We start from the raw sequence: 19,136 nt of genomic DNA on the forward strand, positions 1-19,136 counted from the left end.
ATCATAGTTTAATCAAAATTTATACATTTTACTAATTTGATAATAATTTAAAATAATTCATTGAATTTAGTCTTTGTTCTCCTCAATTGTGTGTTCTTCTCTCAGAAATAATATATTACTTTTTTAATTGCTTTCATGGTATAATAACAATTTAATAGTAACTTATTGTTGATTTACAATATAGTGTATTTATCCAATTGCTACTTTAATTCGATAAACTCGCTTCGTTTGATAGCATAAGAAAGACTGAAATAATATAATTTTTAAATATAAAGTGTTAAATTTATTAAATTATTTTGTATTAAGACCAAATTGATATAATGCATAAATTTTAGAAACTAATATTATTATTTTACCAATTACAGTAGATGTATGTTTCAATAACACAATAATCTATTTATAATAATATTTTAATGGAGTGATTAAATTATATATATTTTATAAGAATTGACCTATTTGTAATCAAACTAATAATTTAGTGATTAAAATGTATTTTATCCAAAAAGTTAAAGTCGGTCCCAAGGATGAATGAAAGACTTTGACTGGCTCTGATGGCGGGACCACGCTTACGTGGCGATACTTGGTTGGAGCATATACGTGTTCGCTACTTTATTCCATAACTGAAAATAGTCCCAAACAAAAACGAATTTGGATGATCCAGGAACAGAACTAAGGGAGAAAGAGATTCCAAGCTTTTTCTGTTTTCCTTTTTCCTCCAGATTTGTTGATTTGTTTTTATCTCTTTTTTTGGAAGATGATAGAATGGATAAAGCAGCTCAAAACAGCATTCGGTTTGGCGTTTCTGTGGCTTGTTTGTTTGATTTACTACACCCAGGTTCCTCATTTATTTCTTCTCTTTTTTTCCTCATTTTGTTTGATCCATCGAATTGCTAATAAACATGTGAAATTCCATTCCTTTGAGTTTCTGGCTTTTTGTGTATCCCGTATTGATTTTCATCGAAAGCTAAGATTTGCATTTATTTATTTGTTTTTTTAGAACTTTGGATTTGGATACAAATAGGAATTTGTAAATGACAGTTTGGGTTAATATTTTACCTTTTTTTAAGAAATAATTTTGTTTATGTTTGATTGATGGTGAATTTTGATAAATGGGATCTTCGTCAAGTGTCAAACTTTATAATTGGAGAGCCTTTTACTGAAGTTGGGTCGACTAGCCTAAATGAGTTTCAGTTTAGTGGAAAGATCACCATTTTTATCTGCTAATATGAATATTAGGAGTGATTCAAGATCTCCCTGGTGTATCTGTTGCATAAGCTTACAAGCTCTTATTTTTGTTTTGAGTTTCGATAGTTCCCATCTCTACGCTCTTGCAATTCTTATCTATGTTCCCTTTTACCTTTCTTTAAGTTTGGATTTAAAGTTAATTTCTTGGTGTATGAGTGCAGGGTTTCAGATCATTCGTATGGACATCAATTTCTTACCAGCTGAAGGATAGGCTTAAATTGTCACCTTCGGCTTCCCAATTTGTGTTATCAGTATCAATTTTCCCATGGAGCATAAAGCCCGTATACGGGTATGCATCAGTGTTGTGCTTAGTGTTCATTTTGTCGTGGAAAGACATAATTTTGGTATATTTATTTTTTAGAAAAAACATATTAAAGTTCCAAAGAATTTGGATAATGCCAATTCAGAATTTTCTGATAAACCAGTGTTTGGTATGAATGTATAGGCATAGTAAAAGAATGTTTTGAGGGAAAATATAATTTGGAACATGATTGGTAATGGCCTAAAGGCCATCACATATGTTGTAAGGGATGCTATTTGGCTGACGAATACATGCTGACAAGAAAATTGCAGTTCTAGCATTATAGTATCTCTTGATTATTTGTTGAAGTCTTACCCTGTTTCTATGTGCAGGATTTTGTCTGACTGCATTCCAATTAGAGGGAAAAAAAGGATTCCATACTTGGTGATTGCCACTGTAACGTCTCTTGTGTCATGGCTTATTCTGGGTATAAATTCCTCCGCAAGGAATTCCATGTGGCATCTCATGGTCTTATTAACACTGCAAAACCTAGGTTCCGCAATGGCGGATGTTGTGATTGATGCAATGATCGCTGAGGCTGTAAGATCTGAGAAGTATGTTCTTCTATTGAATTTACTTTCCGATATGTTTTTTTGCAACCAATTGCTTGCTTGGTTTTCTTCTGAAGAATAAATAGCTTAAAAAGTTGAACTAATTTTGATCAGGGCCTCATTTGCCGGAGACCTTCAGTCATTATCATGGTTGTCGATGGCTTTTGGTGGAGTGTGTGGGAGTTTGCTAGGAGGATATGCATTGAACAACTTAGAGATAAATATTATTTTTCTCCTTTTCTCTGTACTTCCAGCCACACAGTTGTTTTCATGTGGTTTGGTTAAAGAGTATTCCATGGGCAGTGACGATTTATTCGAATTCTCTAATTCAAGTGATTCACATCATTTGAATGGGAACACTAACTATTCGGATGAAGACACTTCTTTGGAAAGGAAATCCTATGTTAGTGCCAGAAAAAGAAAGAACAAAAAGAAAAGTAAAAAGACACAACATATGCACAGAAAAGCACAGATCCAGAATCCGGGTACGGACAAGTCGCTGCCATTGGTATGGTTCCAGTCTCTGAAAGATGCGACTTACAGCTTGTGCTGTGCTTTTAAACAACCAATCATTTTAAGGTAAATATTAACTTACTTTCTGGTACCAAAGATTAAACATACTGTTATGAAATGCTTTGCATTTCCAAGGCAACTACTTGAAATGATCACCCAAAAAATGGCTGATGGTATAGAATAGTCTTGCTTGATGTTTACGTTATCCTAGTTGACACTGTTGTTTGATACCGTTTCAAGTTATACTTCATAGATGCTTTTTCCCTTCAAATTAAGTTTCTTTTTGGTTTAATTTGCCCCTTGGAACTCCAGACCCATGGCTTGGTTTTTCCTAGCACACGTTACTGTTCCAAACCTTTCAACAATCATGTTCTACTACCAGACCGAGTTTTTGAAGATGGAAGCATCATTTTTGGGGACTGTACGTGTTATTGGATGGTTAGGACTCATGCTAGGGACATTTACGTATAATCGGTACTTGAAGAAAATGAAGTTACGAACAATTCTTGCGTAAGTACTTGGTAGCTTGCTTAATTCATTCAGGAAAAAAAATTTGTTCTTGAAAATAATGTGATCAAGTTGTATCTCTTATTCCGGAAAAATAATGCAGGTTTGCTCATATCGGTTTGGCTTTTTTGAATCTCTTTGACTTTATTTTGGTGTCTCGAATTAATGTTCAATTCGGAGTATCAGACAAGACCTTGGTTCTTTGCGGATCTGCACTTTCCGATGCCGTCAACCAATTCAAGTACGTATTTTTGTGTATTTGGATAATTCATCATTATAATACGGGAATGTTTCACATGGAATTCTTCATCAAGTGTGCAAGCCACATGCCTTGTTGTTTGTTTTCGGTTACGTTCGAAGCTCAAACATTCTTTCTTCCTCCAACCTTTCTGCACAAATCTTACATCGAGTTCTTCCCGTGATTGCATGCAAATGCAGGTTAATGCCATTCCTGATCTTGTCCGGACAGCTTTGCCCTCCGGGAATCGAAGGAACACTATTTGCACTCTTTATGTCAATAAACAACTTTGGGTCCACCGTAGGATCATTCGTAGGTGCTGGGTTGGCATCGATCTTGAACATCTCTTCGGGATCTTTCGACAACCTTCTTTTGGGCATCGTTATTCAAATCTTCTGCACTTTCATTCCCGTTGAGCTCCTGTTTTTGATACCAAAGGAAGTGACAGGGATAGCACCGTAACTGACCTTGAGATGTTTCAAAAGGACAACAGTAGCTAGCAACCGAGTCCGAGTCCGAGTCTACTAGATCATCCTAACCATTATGGTCTCTTCATCAACTTAGTTACTAAAACACGAATAGCTACCTATGCACAGAAATGAATAGCAATGGGTACATTAAGTCATGATTCTTGGTTTACATCATATATCATCATTCGGATATTAGATTCAACAAGCATTGTTGTATAAACAGATTCTGGTTGATTGATTAGTTACACAATGGATATAATGATCTTAAGAAAGGCTAGAGATAGAGGATCCAATTTTTGAATAAACATGGTGCATATGTTCTCATTATTTTGAGAATACGATGAAGAATTTTTCTTAAAGAATCTCATTTAACTTCATAATGTGTATCCATATATAATACAAGGATGAAAAAAAACTAGGAACCGATGAACCCTGACTCGATCCAATATTATAGGATTGAATTAAAACGGGTTACGGTTTTTTCTTAAAAAAAGGGGAATAAATATTATAATATATCTGCCCCGAGATAATTATCATAATAACCTATATACATTTAAGGTTTTCTTATATTTTCAGCTTCACGAATCGCGCCATATTTTTTCTTTGCCCTCTCCATCTATCTCTTTCGTCTATTTTTTTGCTTTTGCCGCTGTAAAGTTGGAATTTTGGGTTGAATTTCCTTGTCTAAGTGTGTAAATGACTAATGCATCTAAGTTTTTCACACCTTAGATTCCAAGCTCGAGGAGGAAGATTCGACCTTCAACCAATGTTTATCGATCTGAGTTTTATTTATTCAATTTTTATTTGGTTCTTGTTTTGTTGAATATTTGTAAAATACCGTTTAACTTTTGAGTCTTGAATCTAGTATCTTAATAGAATGAATGCTAAAATACTTTTGCAGCAAAAATTTGACTGCACGGCTATACTGAAACCATTATTCCGGGAAAAGGGTGCGAAACAACTTCATCAACTAAACTAGTTGAAAGGTTACACACAATCATTAAGTGAGAACTTGAAATGAAAATGGTCTGTATGCTCAATTCTATGAAGAGAATGAGCATTTTACTAACTGAAACCATGACTACGATATACACACATACACACTGTTTACCAAGACTTTAGGTGAAACTAGGGGCGCTGATCACTTAGCCTAGGGAGAAAAGAGAATTTTCCTTGGTTCATTCGCCTTTTCTTCTAGACATCCGGAACCGAGGAGAGAGATTATCCAAACCTGATCAGACCTCACTGGTTCATCATCGTCATTCCGGTGCCAGCTCCAAAATGCATGGGTTGAATTCACTATCTTGAGCTCACCATGACCAAAGCTCGCTTCGCGGAACACTGACCACTCAGGTGTTGGGTGTATATACCTGTAAGTATATTTAATAAGGAACCATACCCCACTATACTTTGCTTGAAGATTCACTAATCATTCAAGGTAAGCTCAACTTTAGACTAAAAAATTATTTGAACACACAAGATAAAAGAATGTTAATTTTAAGCAATTTGATCTCCAGATATAAAAATTCTATGTAAGAAAACATACTTTTGAGCTAAACCTTCTCTGTTGCCTCCATCTCCTATAGTAATATGAACAGCACCACAAGGATCTGATTTTCCCTTGTTAACACGTTTCTGTCAAGTAGAGAACAAGGCATCACATATCCATCTAATGATACGATACAAAAATAAGAAACAGAGCTAGGTCGGTTTTGACATACGGTGCGCTCGTAAGCATGCACATGACCAGTAAGTACTAAATCAACACCAGCAGCATAAAGCAGTGGTTCCATGGCTGCCATCATCCCATCCCCTTCACCTTGATGAGCATGGTTACTATTGTACCAAGGAACATGGAACAACACAACCAACCAGGGTGTCTTTTTTCGGTCCACCTTTGAAAGATCAGCCTGCAGATTTAAAAAGACGAGAAGTTTGTCAATGAAATGCACAACTGGAGATTTCATCCTAATCATGATCGAGTTGCATACTATATTGATCTTCAACCGTTAGAGGATAGGAAGAATCTACCTTCAACCAGCTATATTGATCTGAAAGCTCATCGTAATCCGTATATGAACCAAGCATGACAACATGGACCCCTGCAACTTCAAAAGAATAATAAAGATTTGAGGTTGATTCGCTTTGGTCAAAAGGCATTTTCCATCTTGCATTATAAGACGCAAATGCATCTGTGAAAAAGGGTATCTTTTCCTTTTCGTGGTTGCCTTGTGTTACCATCCATGGTCTGGCACTCGCAAGTGGCTGTACCAGCGCACCAAAGGTGTCCCAGCGATGTTGCATGCAATCAGCATACGAAAGGTCTCCAGGAAGTAGATGCACATCATAGTTGCATTTGTCGATGTGGTCTAATGTTGATTTAGTCCAGCCAGTTTGACCTAAATCCCCAGCCACAGCAAAAGTAACAGGAAATTGTTCGGGAGGGGTCTTGAGCTGAAATTCAGGACCTTGTCCTCCACAGCGATAGAAATAAACAGTATCATGCTCCAGAGGCCCAATGACAGTGTGGTGTATCTTTCCAGAGCTATAAAACAGGTAACTATAAGAGGTGGTGTCTCCTTGAGACGAAAATGTGTATTGTCCAGGTGACGTTCCGTATTCAACAATCGAAGGAGCATATTTATCATCAGTGACCCATGAGACTCGCATGTGATTTTCTCCCGCCAATGATATGTGTACCTGCAACACGTCCATCAACCACAAAGCATTTCAACTAAATCGCAACATGAAGGTTTTGTAGAATTAACAGGAAGTTAAATTGGCACCAGAAAATTTTTGTCCACACAAGGACAACAGTATCTACTAGTATTAAAATACAGTCATAACAGTAAAGACATGTATCCATTTTCTCTTCATTAGTGAGTTCCAACCTTCACTCCACACAAAAAGACAGATTGATAGCAAGACAATAGTTCTGACAAGCAAATTCTTCTTGATGTAAAAGTTAGTTTGATCGCAATTATAGATGCACGTATTATGATTTAAAACAAATCATTCTTTTTTTCTCTTTAAGAAGGAATAAGCTTTGGTTTGATCCATGAATGTGTAATAGTAATTCCTTGTAGGCATTCTTCGGGTTAAGATTATATTTCCTCGAAACTTTCAGGGAAAGTTTCAAATCCTAACCATGAACATCTATCATGATAGATAACTCAAATTTACAAATTTACCATGCAGGTCCAATCAACTCCAGAAACAACCAAATCCATCAGCTTAAATATTAAGTTTTGCAGGCAGCAGAAATACAAAATCCATAATAAAAATGGCATTAAAACAGACAAAACAAGGCAATCAAAATGTAAGATATAGACATAAAAAGTAGTCACAAATCCCCACTTAAACATAAACACCAAAACCCAAAACTCCCACATATATATATATAAAGATTTTTCACTTCAACAAAAATGAGCCCAGAAATGCAAAATTCAAGAAAGACCCAGGTCGTACCAGATCAAGAAAAACAAAATAAAATCGATTGAATCTGGAAAAAAAACATTGACAATAAAGAAACCAAATTGTTAAAGATATAGAAAGTTACCTGTTGAGACACAGAAGGGTGCTTTGGGTTCCATGGAAAATGCAGACTTTTACGAGGCTGGGGTCTAACGTATTCAGCTCCAACATATAACGCGATTGACAGAAGAACATTTAGTAGTATCGTGTAAGTCATTGTTTTTGTTTTCATTTTTACTTTGCTATACGAAATCTCTTTCCCTTGTGAACACTGAACTGAAGAAAATTTTGATCCTTTGTCTTCACTTCATCCGTGGGTCAATCCAGGGAAGGGTATATTTTTAATGACTGTTTTAACCTTGATAATATTGTATTAGGAAAGTGGCACTTTTGTCCTATTCAGAAAATCCACCTCACTGTTTTTAGAACATTAGTATATTTTATTTGTCTTCGAGATGTGTGATACATCTTATTATTGCATTTAATATTTATTAATCATTTTATTATTACATTTAATATTTATTAATTAACTTGTAAAATGCAGTCTAAGAAAAAAGTCAAGATTCTAAATATATTAAACCGAATTCCATCTAGGTATGACGGAAGGTTGCCTTGGCCAGGGATCACAGCAAGTCATTTAAATTGTAAAATTATAATTTTCAAAAAAATAAATTGTAAAATTATAAAATCATATCAACCTTTCCTTTCGTTGTTCTTCGCTCATCACCTAATATTTAAATTTGTCTTCAATACTCATTTTAATATTTATTTTTCAACCTAAATTTATTATTTATTGTTAAACTTATGTAAATTTTAAAAATAAAATTAAATCTTTAAATCAAATTAAATTAAAATATCTAAATGAACAAAATAAATTAAATATCAGACTAGATTTTAAAGTAAAGCTCAAATATTGAAATATATAGGTTAAAGTACACCATTGGGCATCTACTTACAACACGCTACTTTGTTGAGTTTATTAACTATTACAAGTTACAAAATGATATTTTGTTGAGTTCTCCGACTATTAAAATTTATAAAATAATAAATTAACTATTCATATGTTTTAAAATTATCTTTTTTATTAAAAAAATAATGTCTATTAGAGCTGTACATTAACATCATAACTAAGATGTGATAAAATCATATTTTAATGATGTCTACTAGCACCATCGCTGCATTCAAGCATTAGCTCAACAACTCAATGTTTCGAGCATTGGCTCGATGACATAATATAAATAGAGATTCGATCCAAAAATATAACTAAAACGATTATGAGATCAAATTTTATCAAATATCAACAAATAGGTTAACGTCCATCTCAGAAGTTCATCAATTTTTTAACGAAAAAAGAAGAGTTTAGAATATATGAATAATCTGGTGATCATTTTATAACTCTTAATAGTTGGAGAACTCAACAAAATAATATTCTAAAATTAAGAAATCATTTTATAAATTTTAATAGTCAAAAGATTTAATAAAATAATATCTTATAGTTTAGGATCAATTATGTACTTTACCCAAACATGTATTAATCCTTCCGTCATTTCCTTTCACCTTAAGAAACCTTTAAAAAGGAAAAGGAAAAGGAAAAAGAAAGCATTGGAACTTGACTTTGCTGCGTATTACGAGTAAAAAAGAAACAAATAAAATTGGTGATCTAGAATGGAGGAATTGCTGCATGGTTTACTATTTACAATCATTTTGTAATCCAGAGCTATTTCTACACGGTCAATATGAAAGAATTATTATTTGATATATGTAAATTTTATTTTATATTAATTTTAAAATTTATTTGAGATTCTAAATTTTAAACTTAAAATCTTCAATCTTAAATAAAACTTATAAATACTAAAATAAATAAATTTATGTAAAATATAGTTTATACAACCAACGTAAGATAGTTTTCTAATATGAAATGGTGTAGTAGGTGACCTAAAATCATCTCACATAGGATAAATACCCACAATTAGGTAAGAAACATGAGACTATGATCTTATTTTAGACCATCAACATAGGATAAATACCCACATTTCACATTCATTAAATCCAATTAACATACATACACCTAAACCCACCTAGACCCAAGCCCAACACTTGATTTTCCCCAGCCTAAGCCAACCAATACCCACTACACACGTCTCATCTCTACTTCAGAAAAAGAAAAAAGAAAATCTTCTCTAAAAAAAAAACAGGCTTAACGTAAAATTAGATGTCCACGCTATAATTTAATTTAATTCTAAGTGTTTAAAGATTTGTTTTTGTTAAAACTTAGTGTCTAATATTTCTAACATTATATTTTAGGTGATTACATTGTAATGGCTGCTAAGAAAAATTAACATGTGTTACATTTACATTTTTTTGAGATTTTTATTTTTTTAAAAATAAAAATATTATTTAAAATTTTATAAAATTTATTTAATAATATAACGTTAAAAATGTTAAATATTTATTTTTAATGAAAAAAATTTAAACACTAAAATTAACTTTGGGTTTAGGCACTTATTTCAACATTAAGCCCAAGAAATATCTCATATCTCCTCTTTATCTATCAAATATGATGCAACCACCGCCAGCAGGAGTCGTAGCTCCACCGCAGTCAATGGCAGCAGATCCGTCTCAAAGCCAGCAGTACCACCAACAGCAGCAGGCGGGTCAGCCGGTTCCTCCTCATTCCGGTTGGAATCATCAACCTGTCCCTTCTCCCTCTCAGATGCAGCAGTACCCAGCCGGTTCCGCGGCCACCAGCTCTGGCGAGATTCGATCTCTCTGGATCGGTGATCTTCAGCCGTGGATGGATGAGAATTACATCATAAACATTTTCGCTGAAACCAGAGAGGTGATTAAATTCAGTATGTTAATAGTCAACATTACTAGCAGAAGTGAATTTTCTAAAGTATTTTTCTTTCTTCATTTAAATGAATTTAATTTCTTTTCGTTCAAGGTAATCAAAAGCCAAGAAGTGAAAGTCATAACTAAACAAAGCTTTTTTTTTGGGGATTTTTTTAGGTTGTTTCAGCTAAGGTAATTAGGAATAAGCAGACTGCTTTACCAGAGGGATATGGGCTTATTGAGTTTGTGTCCCATGCGGCAGCTGAAAGGGTTTTGCAATCATACAATGGAGTGCCAATGCCAAGTTCTGAGCAGAACTTAAGATTGAATTGGGCGTCGCTCGGATATGGTGAAAAGAAGCAAGAGGAGGGATCTGACTACACAATCTTTGTTGGGGATTTAGCTGCGGATGTTTCGGATTACTTGATACTAGAGACGTTTAAAGCTGTTTACCCATCTGTTATGGATGCTAAAGTGGTTACTGATAGGACTACAGGACGGTCTAAAGGTTATGGCTTTGTGAGGTTTGGTGATGAAACTGAGCAGATTCGTGCTATGACTGAAATGAATGGCATTTATTGTTCCACAAGGACAATGCGGATTGGACCAGCTGCTAATAAGAAACCGCTCATTGGTCAGCAGTATCAGAAAGGTACTCATCTTGTGGTTTATTTGATGTTGACTATTTATCTTGATTGCCATATGAAGTTTGCTTGGTTGTGTGTAGGATTTATTTCAGTGGTTTATGCAGACTACTTGACTCGACTAGTTAAATACTAATTGGTTATTATGTTTAGTTTTTGGGTTTTCATTATCTGAGTCGAAACTGTAACAATTCCTTAACATTTGAGCCCTTTCGGTTATGTACTTGAAATACAGTCATTTCCTTCCAGTTTGCCTTTTAAACTTGGGCCCGTTTAATTATATTAAAAAATGCTAAAACTTATATAAAACTCATGTTGTCTTAAAGCAGGACACCAAGAGGCTCTCATTTTGGAGGGCCTGGAACTGGTATCAGCTGAAATGATTCCACTTTAATGCGTGGCCTCATTTTAGGTCAGTTACTTTGTTTATGTCATAAGTTTCATTTTCTTGTGGCAGCATTTTTGCTACATTCGCAAATTACTTTTTCAGTTTTTTTTAGGTATTCCAGTCAAGTGCAATTAGTGTCAGTTTCCCAACATGCTTCCTTTAAGTTTAAATCTCTTTACTGTTTTTTTTACAAGTCCAGAAACTTCGATTTTATTTCATAATGGTTCAGTCCCTTTCAATACTTGCATATGTTTGCACTTACCTTCTGTTTCCTTTAAACGTGAGCTTTAATTACTCAGAACTAGCTAAAGCAGCCATGTTAAAAGTTGCTATGCTTGTTATCACGCCTGATTCTGTTGATGAACCTTGGGGCAAGTTTTGTTCTAATACATTTCAAATTTGTGCTTCTGTTTTCAAATTATATTAACCTTTTGGCCTCCATTCTATTGCCATGTGTTGCACGCAAGGACAAACTGAGTCTGGAAAGAAACCCAGAACTTATTTAACCTCGATGAAAGTGGATCACTTGCCCTTTATTGCCTAAGCTAAAAGAATGAATGGCTAGATGCATATTAATCAATCCATATTTATCTTGCATTCTGAAGACACATTATTACTTGTCATGAGGTTATAGGTAGTTTTACGTTCAGAACAAGTTCCTTTGTTTCTAAATTTGTAAACCTCATCTAGCTATTTTTTTGTTAATAACATACACTTTATAGGTTTCTGTGCTTACAGAGAATGTAAAAATATATTCTACTTGAAAGTAATCTTCGAAGTTGAACTTCTGACTCATTCAATTTAAGAACCAGTAACTCCTCCTGCTCCACTCCACTCCCCCTTCCAAAAATTGATGAGAGAAAGAAAATGCTTTATCTCTAATGAGGAGAAAAGATGAGTCCCTGAGTCAATTTTCCTTTTCCTTTTTTTTCACACTATTGTAAAGTGCTAATAAAATAAGAAGACGTCCACTGGTTCCATGGGTTTAGTGTAATAATGATTTTTCTTTTTATGCTATTAAATTCATTTAATCTGATACTTTTGGATTTGCTTGGCAAAGGAGAAGGATTAAAGGTAAGCCTTGAACTCAATTGATATTTATTGTTGCAAGTGTATTTGCGACTGATATTAGCTGGTGGGTTTGCATTTTGTTATGTTCATGCCATAGAGGGAATAATGCTGTGTTCTTTTGAAAAATGTTTATTTTCAGTTTAGAGCATTAATAGTTCAATAATGTAAATTTATTATACCGTATCCGTTAACAGGTTTAGGATTTTTTAGATAACATGAAAATGTTTACCTTTGGAAGATTTATTGAATTAGTTAAGCTTCCGTAGCAATACGAAAACATTAGGATTCTGGGTTGACACATGCATGTATGACTTTCCACTTTGTTTCACAATCTCTTATTATCATCTATTCTATGGTATTTTACATATATTGGTGATTCGTAGATACTTACCAGAATACTCGAGGAAATCCTGGCGAGCATGATGCAAATAATACCACAGTGGGTATTGTTTTAATATTATTATACTCATTTGTGGATTTAGACAACTGATATCTTACAAGCTTAAATGCAGATATTTGTTGGTGGTTTGGATCCCAGTGTTTCTGACGACCAATTAAAGCAAATATTTAGCCAGTTGGGCGAGGTAGTTCATGTAAAAATTCCTGCCAACAAGAATTGCGGTTTTGTTCAATACGCTAACAGGTATCTGGTAAATACTTTGATGCATTTTGGTGTTTTAAATGTTGTTTCATGTTATTAATGCATTCTTTCAATATGATGTACTTCAGGGCTAGTGCAGAGCAAGCATTATCTGTTTAGAACGGTACCATTTTAGGAGGAAGAAATGTTCGACTTTCATGGGGACGTAGTCCTTCAAGCAAACAGGTTTTTTATTTAAAACCATTCTGTTCTGAATTAAAGCTTATGCTACATGTGTCTCTGCAAACTATATTAAAGCTTATTTAGTCTACTAAACTAAGAGGGCAATGTATTGGAGTTTTCAGGTTCAACCTGATCAGGCCCAGTGGAATGGTGGATACTATGGATATGCTCAAGGATATGAAGCATATGGATACGGTGCTCCTCCCCAAGATCCTAACATGTATTATGGGGGCTATCCTGGATATGGGAATTACCAGCAGCAGCCCGGGGCTTACCACCAACAACAGCAGGTAAATATGATTTTATGAATTGTTTATACTTCTTAATGGTTCTATGTATTCCTGCTCTTAGAGAAAGCTGGAAGATCACAAGCATTCTGAATTTCATACTTAGCACTATTACTTTTGCTGCATGAAGGGGAAGAAATGAAGGAGAAATGAAAATGTTTTCTATCTATTGTATATTGTATTGTATGGAACTTGATTTATTAAATGCTAACGATTTTTGCCATTCAGAAAGTGATTTATTATCCATTTCTGCTAGCGCTTACATTTGTGCTTAATTTTTCATTAAATCGTGTGGTTGCTATTCTATGGTTTGGAACTCGACTGCATTTTTGGTTTGATCCAACATATTGTACGGTTGTGGATTTTCATTGTTGCTGTACAATTTGAGGTTTTTGCTTTCTGGAGTGTCGTGTTTCGTCTTGTTTCCTTCTGTTATTCTGTTTCTTCCCCCAGTCCTATGGACGAATTTATTGCAATCTATTGAAATTTAGGGTGTTACGTTACCATAGTGCTTGTTTGGATTATGGTTTTTAATGTATTGTGTTTCTTATTTGTCAGCTTGGTTCTCATTTTTAACTATTCATCAACTATATGAATGATGATGAGCAAGGTATTGTCTGATGGATTCAACAAGAAATCACTTTAAAATTTATGACAGAGAACTGCATCCATTATATAGGAAAAAAGAAACAATGGTAAACTGCAGCCGTTATAAAAAGAAAAGAAAAAAAGATAAACCAAGCATTTCTTGATTGTGATAAGTATGTTTAGAGGTGATGACGATTGGGAAAAAAAAGGTTACTCTGGATGTTGAGAGGCCTACGACAGTCGGTTAATATGAGGTTTTTCGAGGGAAGATGATGAATTTAATATGTTATGTCAATATTTCTTATTAGAAGTGATCGAATTGAAAATGGATTAAAAGTTTATTGATTGTATTATAAATTTTAAAATTTTTGTGATCGAAGCTCAAATATCTTATAAGTTGTGTGACTATTTAAGTAGTTTACCCAAAAGTCAATTAAGGTTTTGGTATATATATATATATTTAAAAGGGAAGCAGTTATGGTGCTATTGTCGACAAAAGTCCGTTTTTATATAAGCTGGTCATTCAGTTGAACACTTAATGGGCACTAAATCCAGATACCGGTATTCTTTAATCTCCGATTGTTTGTTTTTTTCTTCTCTGTTCCTTCCTTTCACAGCCTTATTTTTCTCTAAGATTCGCACAATCCAAAAGAAATCTCTAACCTGATGTTCCCAGTCAAAAGACACCGAGTTAACCCATTCCCAAGTGCAACCCCGTCCACTTATCACTGCTATACCCAATTTCTTTCGCCAAACGCACAGCTCGTAAAGAATCAGTTTTCAAATCTATGGGAGAGGAACATATGCTGCTAATAGATCACCCTGAGACGAGGAGTTCCTTTCTAATCACAATCCTTTGCCGCCGTATTCAAAAACAAAGCGTCCAAGTTGATTTTGATTATCCCGTGTAGGGTTGCACAGAAGTCGGATTTCAATCCGATCCGGATCGGTTTTTATCCGATCCGGTTTTTTCCCATAGAAAAAAACCGGTTTATAAAATAACCGGTTCGGTTTCTAACCGGTTTAGAGGGCCGGATATCCTAACCGGTGTAACCGGTTTCAGTTTTAAAAAAATCGATTTTTTTAAAAAACCGGTTATAAAAAAACCGATTTTAATATTATTAAAATTACCGGTCTAGGTTTTTTTTAAAAACCGGATATTAACGGCTAGTTTTTTAAACTCATACCGGTTTTTTTTCGGATAAAAATCGGTTTTTTAACCGATTTTTTATCCGGTAAAAAAACCGGTCTAGGTTTTTTTTTTCAAACTGGTTAAAATAACCGGTTTAAAAAAATCCGATCCGGTTAAAAAAAATCGGTTTTTCCCAAATCCGATTTCGGATATTTTTTTCACAAAATCAGATATTCGAATTTTTTGTGCACCCCTAATCCCGTGTAATAAAGATTCATACTAATTGTTTTTTTTTAAAAAGGCAACCATTGGCTCATTGCCTGAGATCAAAGATTTCTTTTTTCTATTTTTGGTTTTTGCATGGTTATCTCAATTGAATCTGAACAAACAAGCTTTTTGCTCTCATTTCGAATCTCCATTGTTTTCTTCCAAATGCTTTCATTACTTTAATTAAACCACAGAAACCATGGATGTTCAGCAAAAATATTTAACAAGAAATTGATGTTTCCCTGTATACTGAGTTATCACAAAGCTTTTCTACATATCTATAAACTGAAAAACGAAAAGCTTTATTCTAAATAATGGAAACTGCTTTGATCCTAAAAGGTCAAAGAAAAATCTGATGCACCCTATTGTAACTTTTAAGGTTAACTCTCCAGGGAAGTCCAGCTCCTACACCTTTTTCAGGATAGAAAACATTTTACAGTCTATTTGATTTAACTAAAAGCACTCTGCAACGTTTGCGACACTCGGAACTTATGACTGCTTGTTGGAATCATGTCTCTGTTTCTTCAGAACCAATGGCAGATTGTTCGATTCGAGATGCTTGGTTTTCCCTCATGTTTTCTTGAACAGCCTAGAAAATAAGTGCAGTACGTCAGTGTCTATGTCCAACATCAAGATGCATAATAGATTAGTCGATATGGAGATAGAACTCGAGTTGGGATTTATTATACCTGCAACAGCTCGGTCATCTTGCCAGTTCTGAAATTTTCCAAAGCTTTGAGCACAGAAGAAGGATAAGCGGGTCGTACGGCTTGTAGTGGTTCAATTGAGAGTGGCCGATCATCCTCCATTTGTTGTCTGAAATCTTTTATCGACAAATTACCATCTTGGACTTCTGGTGGTTGAGGGGGGACTTGAACTCTTTTCACGACTTCAGTTAATAGTTTCTCAAAGGGCAACTTAGGGAGTTCCGGGATTAAAATAAAATTTTATCATTCCATTAAACATTTTTATATGAAATTCCGGGGTTAAAATAAAATTTTACCATTTCGTTAAACTTTTTTATATTTTCAATTTTATAAAAAAAATTATATAAATTTTATGAATTTAAATTTTTTAAAGAAAATATATAAATATTTTTCAACTTGTTAAAAAAATAAATATATAATAATGACAATTTGGTCAAATATACATTCTAATAATATTTTATTCCTTTAACCAAACACGGTAATCTTACATTCCTGCTAAACCAACCAAATACAAAATACAACATTCCCAGTAATCTTATTCCCTGATAATCTTACATTCCCACTTGTAATCTTACATTCCCTGAACCAAACGCACCCTTAGGGTCTTTATCCCGTAGACCTTCAGTTGGGAGTTGACTGTATGGAACAGTTTCACTTTGTATGCCTTTCAGAACGGTGTGGTTACTACTTCGAGGTTGAGTAGGGAATATTTGGTTTACAACAGTTGGCATCAGGTTGACGGACTTTTCGTCTGCCGTATCTGAAGCTCCAGATACTTGTTTGCCTTTAGAGGCTGCCAAATGAGGAGGTTGGCTTAACTGTTGGCTGGCAACTTTTCCATTTGATAAACTAGCAAGTTGGAGCAAAACAGGCACCACCGTGCCCCTGGACAATAGCGGAGAAACATATTGTGTTGCCCCCGACTGCACATGCTTGCTTTTTAAGGCTCCAATATTCGAAGCCCGGGCTCGTGTCACCTGGTTGGCAAGAGCTGGCCCATTGACTTGATGAGCTGTTCCATTCCTCTCGCGTGGGAAGGTAATCTCGTTTCTTCTAATCATTTGGAGATTCGGAGCCACGTCATTCTCAGCTGAAACAGGAACATAACGCCCAGGCTTGAAAACCACAGCCCTTAAAGTTGTGTCAGAGCCACCAACCCTAACAGTAAGCAAATATCCTGCATAAAATGCTGAATCGATAACACCACTAACAGCCTGACCAACCATTATATCATCATTGACTGGATTTGCTTGATGTGATCGGTTGCCATTCAGCCTTTGAAATCCAGGTGGGATACGGGTAATCTCTGCATAGTTCGGGTTCTGATTCCATGGAGTCTGACCATCTTCCCCCAGATTTAGACAATGTTTTGGATGTTTCCTCGGCCGCCCACGTTTGCGCTTCAGCAGAAAATCTTCTGATGCATCAGGGTTATTCTCTTCGTCACTGTCTTGATTCATCATACCATTTGCAGTAAATAAATTGCCCTATCTATGAATCTTATCACTGTTTCCTTCCTGGAAGACAAAAAATGCAGTTATAACCAACAAAGAAAAAGGCTAATATTCAAAATTTCAACTTCATACATACTCAAGCAATAGTGCTGCCTTCTCAACATCACTGCAGGTTCACATTAAGGCCATTTCAGACACCAATATTACTATTCAATTTTCTTGACATGTCCATCTCCAAAGCTCGTATTTGACAATCAAACTCAAAATACCAATATTACTATTCAATTTTCTTGACATGTCCATCTCCAAAGCTCGTATTTGACAATCAAACTCAAGTCCAAATAATACATTTGGACACATTCAGAATAGAGAAACATTTTACCATCTACCAGCAGATTACAGTCAACAAATTGTAAATTTGACAATTTACCAAATCCACATGACTGATCTATTCTTTGGAAAAAAGAGAGAAAAGGGCAGCAAAATCTCAAAGTTGCTAGTCATACTACAACATTTATTGGCACACTTAAAAAAATAACTCAATGAACTCCAAACTCTTAATAAATGAGCAGTATGAATAGCAAGGTTGAAAAAGAAACCACCCTCTTTAGGAATTCGACAGTGCAATGAATCATCTAAACTCCAGATAAAATAGGCAGTCACAATCATGTATCTTGTCAAAATAGGCAATGTGAACATCAATAATACTCATGCAAAGAACCATGACCCAAAAAAACCATGGCCATCATATAGGTCAGCTAATTACAGAAGGAGTAAAAGGCTAAAAAAGCCAAGAAACAATGACTGTTTTGTTTGTGTTCCAATGTAAAAAAAAATTGCCTCAACTTTTTTTTTCCAAATTGGAAAGGATCTCTTCAAATTCCATAGAAATCATTAAACTTTACCTTAACTATTTAAGGGGATTACTAAACATTAAATTCAACAAGTTCTAAACTGTTCTAACAATTCAAACTTTTGAGTAAAGAGGGCATATAATTTTGATAAAAACAACACGATATCCCCTCAGTCCTCAGCCTTCAATCCATGGAAGACTAAAGCTAAACCCCAGTAACATGTTTCTTCTCAGGATTTATGAACACCAATTGCCCGTGTTATCTGCTTTCTTCACTTAATTCATGTCTAATGCGCATATTCAGGCGTGAAATAGAGATTTTATCCTAATTTATTGGGGGGGGGGAGAATGAAAATTTTGGTGCACACATGTTGAACAGATACTCTTAGAGTCGAGTAACATACAAAACTAATAAAACTCTCCCGCATTATTTTCTTTTTACCCCAAACAGAAGGAAGAAAAAAGAACTCATTTCATGCATGAAATCTGTTAGATAATCTACACAATAATTAACTTATAAAATAACTCGTAATTTCAAAATGATAAATAATAATAAACTATAAAGCGCTAGAAGAAACGCCTTTGAAACGTAATAAATAAAGATACCATAAATTACTATTAAGAACGGCATTTTCGTCAACTTCAAGCTTAATGAAAAACCCTGCAACAAGCATAATAAAGTAAGGCTTATGTCAATGAAACATGGAAAATCGAGAACCCAGGGAAGGAAGTGAACAGAACAGTCGAGGAAGGAAAAATTTTACAAAAACCCAAATAATTTAAAGGAAAAA

The 19,136-nt window shown here is 34.6% G+C and overlaps 4 protein-coding genes and 1 long non-coding RNA gene across 8 annotated transcripts; 2 read left to right on the plus strand and 3 right to left on the minus strand.

The window, feature by feature from the left end:
• The first annotated feature begins 664 nt into the window (after positions 1–664).
• Positions 665–4,118, plus strand: LOC120162087 (probable folate-biopterin transporter 4). The gene is made up of 7 exons (XM_039172268.1): positions 665–835; positions 1,407–1,534; positions 1,879–2,100; positions 2,212–2,676; positions 2,923–3,120; positions 3,221–3,358; positions 3,556–4,118. Exons 1-7 carry the CDS (start codon positions 755–757, stop codon positions 3,815–3,817), a joined length of 1,494 nt encoding a protein of 497 aa, XP_039028199.1. The 5' UTR covers positions 665–754; the 3' UTR covers positions 3,818–4,118.
• Positions 4,119–4,776: 658 nt separating this feature from the next.
• On the minus strand, positions 4,777–7,613 carry LOC120162090 (purple acid phosphatase 18-like). Its single transcript, XM_039172270.1, has 5 exons — positions 7,385–7,613; positions 5,857–6,525; positions 5,547–5,735; positions 5,372–5,460; positions 4,777–5,195 (listed from the first exon to the last, which is right to left on the minus strand). The coding sequence occupies exons 1-5, from the start codon at positions 7,529–7,531 to the stop codon at positions 4,976–4,978; spliced, it is 1,314 nt and encodes a 437-aa protein (XP_039028201.1). The 5' UTR covers positions 7,532–7,613; the 3' UTR covers positions 4,777–4,975.
• A 2,228-nt stretch (positions 7,614–9,841) lies between these two features.
• Positions 9,842–13,347, plus strand: LOC120161928 (polyadenylate-binding protein RBP45C-like). 4 transcript variants are annotated; one of them, XM_039172127.1, is made up of 6 exons: positions 9,842–10,138; positions 10,309–10,783; positions 12,618–12,673; positions 12,747–12,877; positions 12,964–13,060; positions 13,180–13,347. In XM_039172127.1, the coding sequence occupies exons 1-5, from the start codon at positions 9,857–9,859 to the stop codon at positions 12,992–12,994; spliced, it is 975 nt and encodes a 324-aa protein (XP_039028058.1). In that variant the 5' UTR covers positions 9,842–9,856; the 3' UTR covers positions 12,995–13,060; positions 13,180–13,347. The 4 variants fall into 4 exon arrangements, with proteins under 4 accessions (XP_039028058.1, XP_039028059.1, XP_039028060.1 ...); XM_039172128.1 differs by lacking the exons at positions 12,964–13,060; positions 13,180–13,347 and adding an exon at positions 11,102–11,187 and having other exon boundaries at positions 12,747–12,820; XM_039172129.1 differs by lacking the exons at positions 12,964–13,060; positions 13,180–13,347 and adding an exon at positions 11,105–11,187 and having other exon boundaries at positions 12,747–12,820.
• A 2,263-nt stretch (positions 13,348–15,610) lies between these two features.
• LOC120161929 lies at positions 15,611–16,203 on the minus strand. Its single transcript, XR_005519514.1, has 2 exons — positions 16,021–16,203; positions 15,611–15,920 (listed from the first exon to the last, which is right to left on the minus strand). It is a non-coding gene; the product is annotated as an uncharacterized LOC120161929 (long non-coding RNA).
• A 34-nt stretch (positions 16,204–16,237) lies between these two features.
• Positions 16,238–17,498, minus strand: LOC120161428. Its single transcript, XM_039171679.1, has 2 exons — positions 16,634–17,498; positions 16,238–16,248 (listed from the first exon to the last, which is right to left on the minus strand). The coding sequence occupies exons 1-2, from the start codon at positions 17,496–17,498 to the stop codon at positions 16,238–16,240; spliced, it is 876 nt and encodes a 291-aa protein (XP_039027610.1).
• Between the last annotated feature and the right edge of the window lie 1,638 nt (positions 17,499–19,136).

This window comes from Hibiscus syriacus, unplaced genomic scaffold, assembly GCF_006381635.1.
Source record: "Hibiscus syriacus cultivar Baekdansim isolate YM2019G1 unplaced genomic scaffold, ASM638163v2 tig00111402_pilon, whole genome shotgun sequence".
NCBI lineage: Eukaryota > Viridiplantae > Streptophyta > Magnoliopsida > Malvales > Malvaceae > Hibiscus > Hibiscus syriacus.

Excerpts from the sequence above, each read along its gene's own strand:
- LOC120161428 (XM_039171679.1), bottom strand. The coding sequence starts at position 17,498 with ATGAATCAAGACAGTGACGAAGAGAATAACCCTGATGCATCAGAAGAT.
- LOC120161928 (XM_039172127.1), top strand. The coding sequence starts at position 9,857 with ATGATGCAACCACCGCCAGCAGGAGTCGTAGCTCCACCGCAGTCAATG. Across the intron at positions 10,139-10,308 it reads TTTTCGCTGAAACCAGAGAG|GTTGTTTCAGCTAAGGTAAT; the intron begins GTGATTAAATTC and ends GGATTTTTTTAG. Across the intron at positions 12,674-12,746 it reads ATGATGCAAATAATACCACA|ATATTTGTTGGTGGTTTGGA; the intron begins GTGGGTATTGTT and ends GCTTAAATGCAG.
- LOC120162090 (XM_039172270.1), bottom strand. The coding sequence starts at position 7,531 with ATGAAAACAAAAACAATGACTTACACGATACTACTAAATGTTCTTCTG. Across the intron at positions 6,526-7,384 it reads ACCCTTCTGTGTCTCAACAG|GTACACATATCATTGGCGGG; the intron begins GTAACTTTCTAT and ends GACGTGTTGCAG. Across the intron at positions 5,736-5,856 it reads ATCAATATAGCTGGTTGAAG|GCTGATCTTTCAAAGGTGGA; the intron begins GTAGATTCTTCC and ends TTAAATCTGCAG.
- LOC120162087 (XM_039172268.1), top strand. The coding sequence starts at position 755 with ATGATAGAATGGATAAAGCAGCTCAAAACAGCATTCGGTTTGGCGTTT. Across the intron at positions 836-1,406 it reads GTTTGATTTACTACACCCAG|GGTTTCAGATCATTCGTATG; the intron begins GTTCCTCATTTA and ends GTATGAGTGCAG. Across the intron at positions 3,121-3,220 it reads AAGTTACGAACAATTCTTGC|GTTTGCTCATATCGGTTTGG; the intron begins GTAAGTACTTGG and ends AAAATAATGCAG.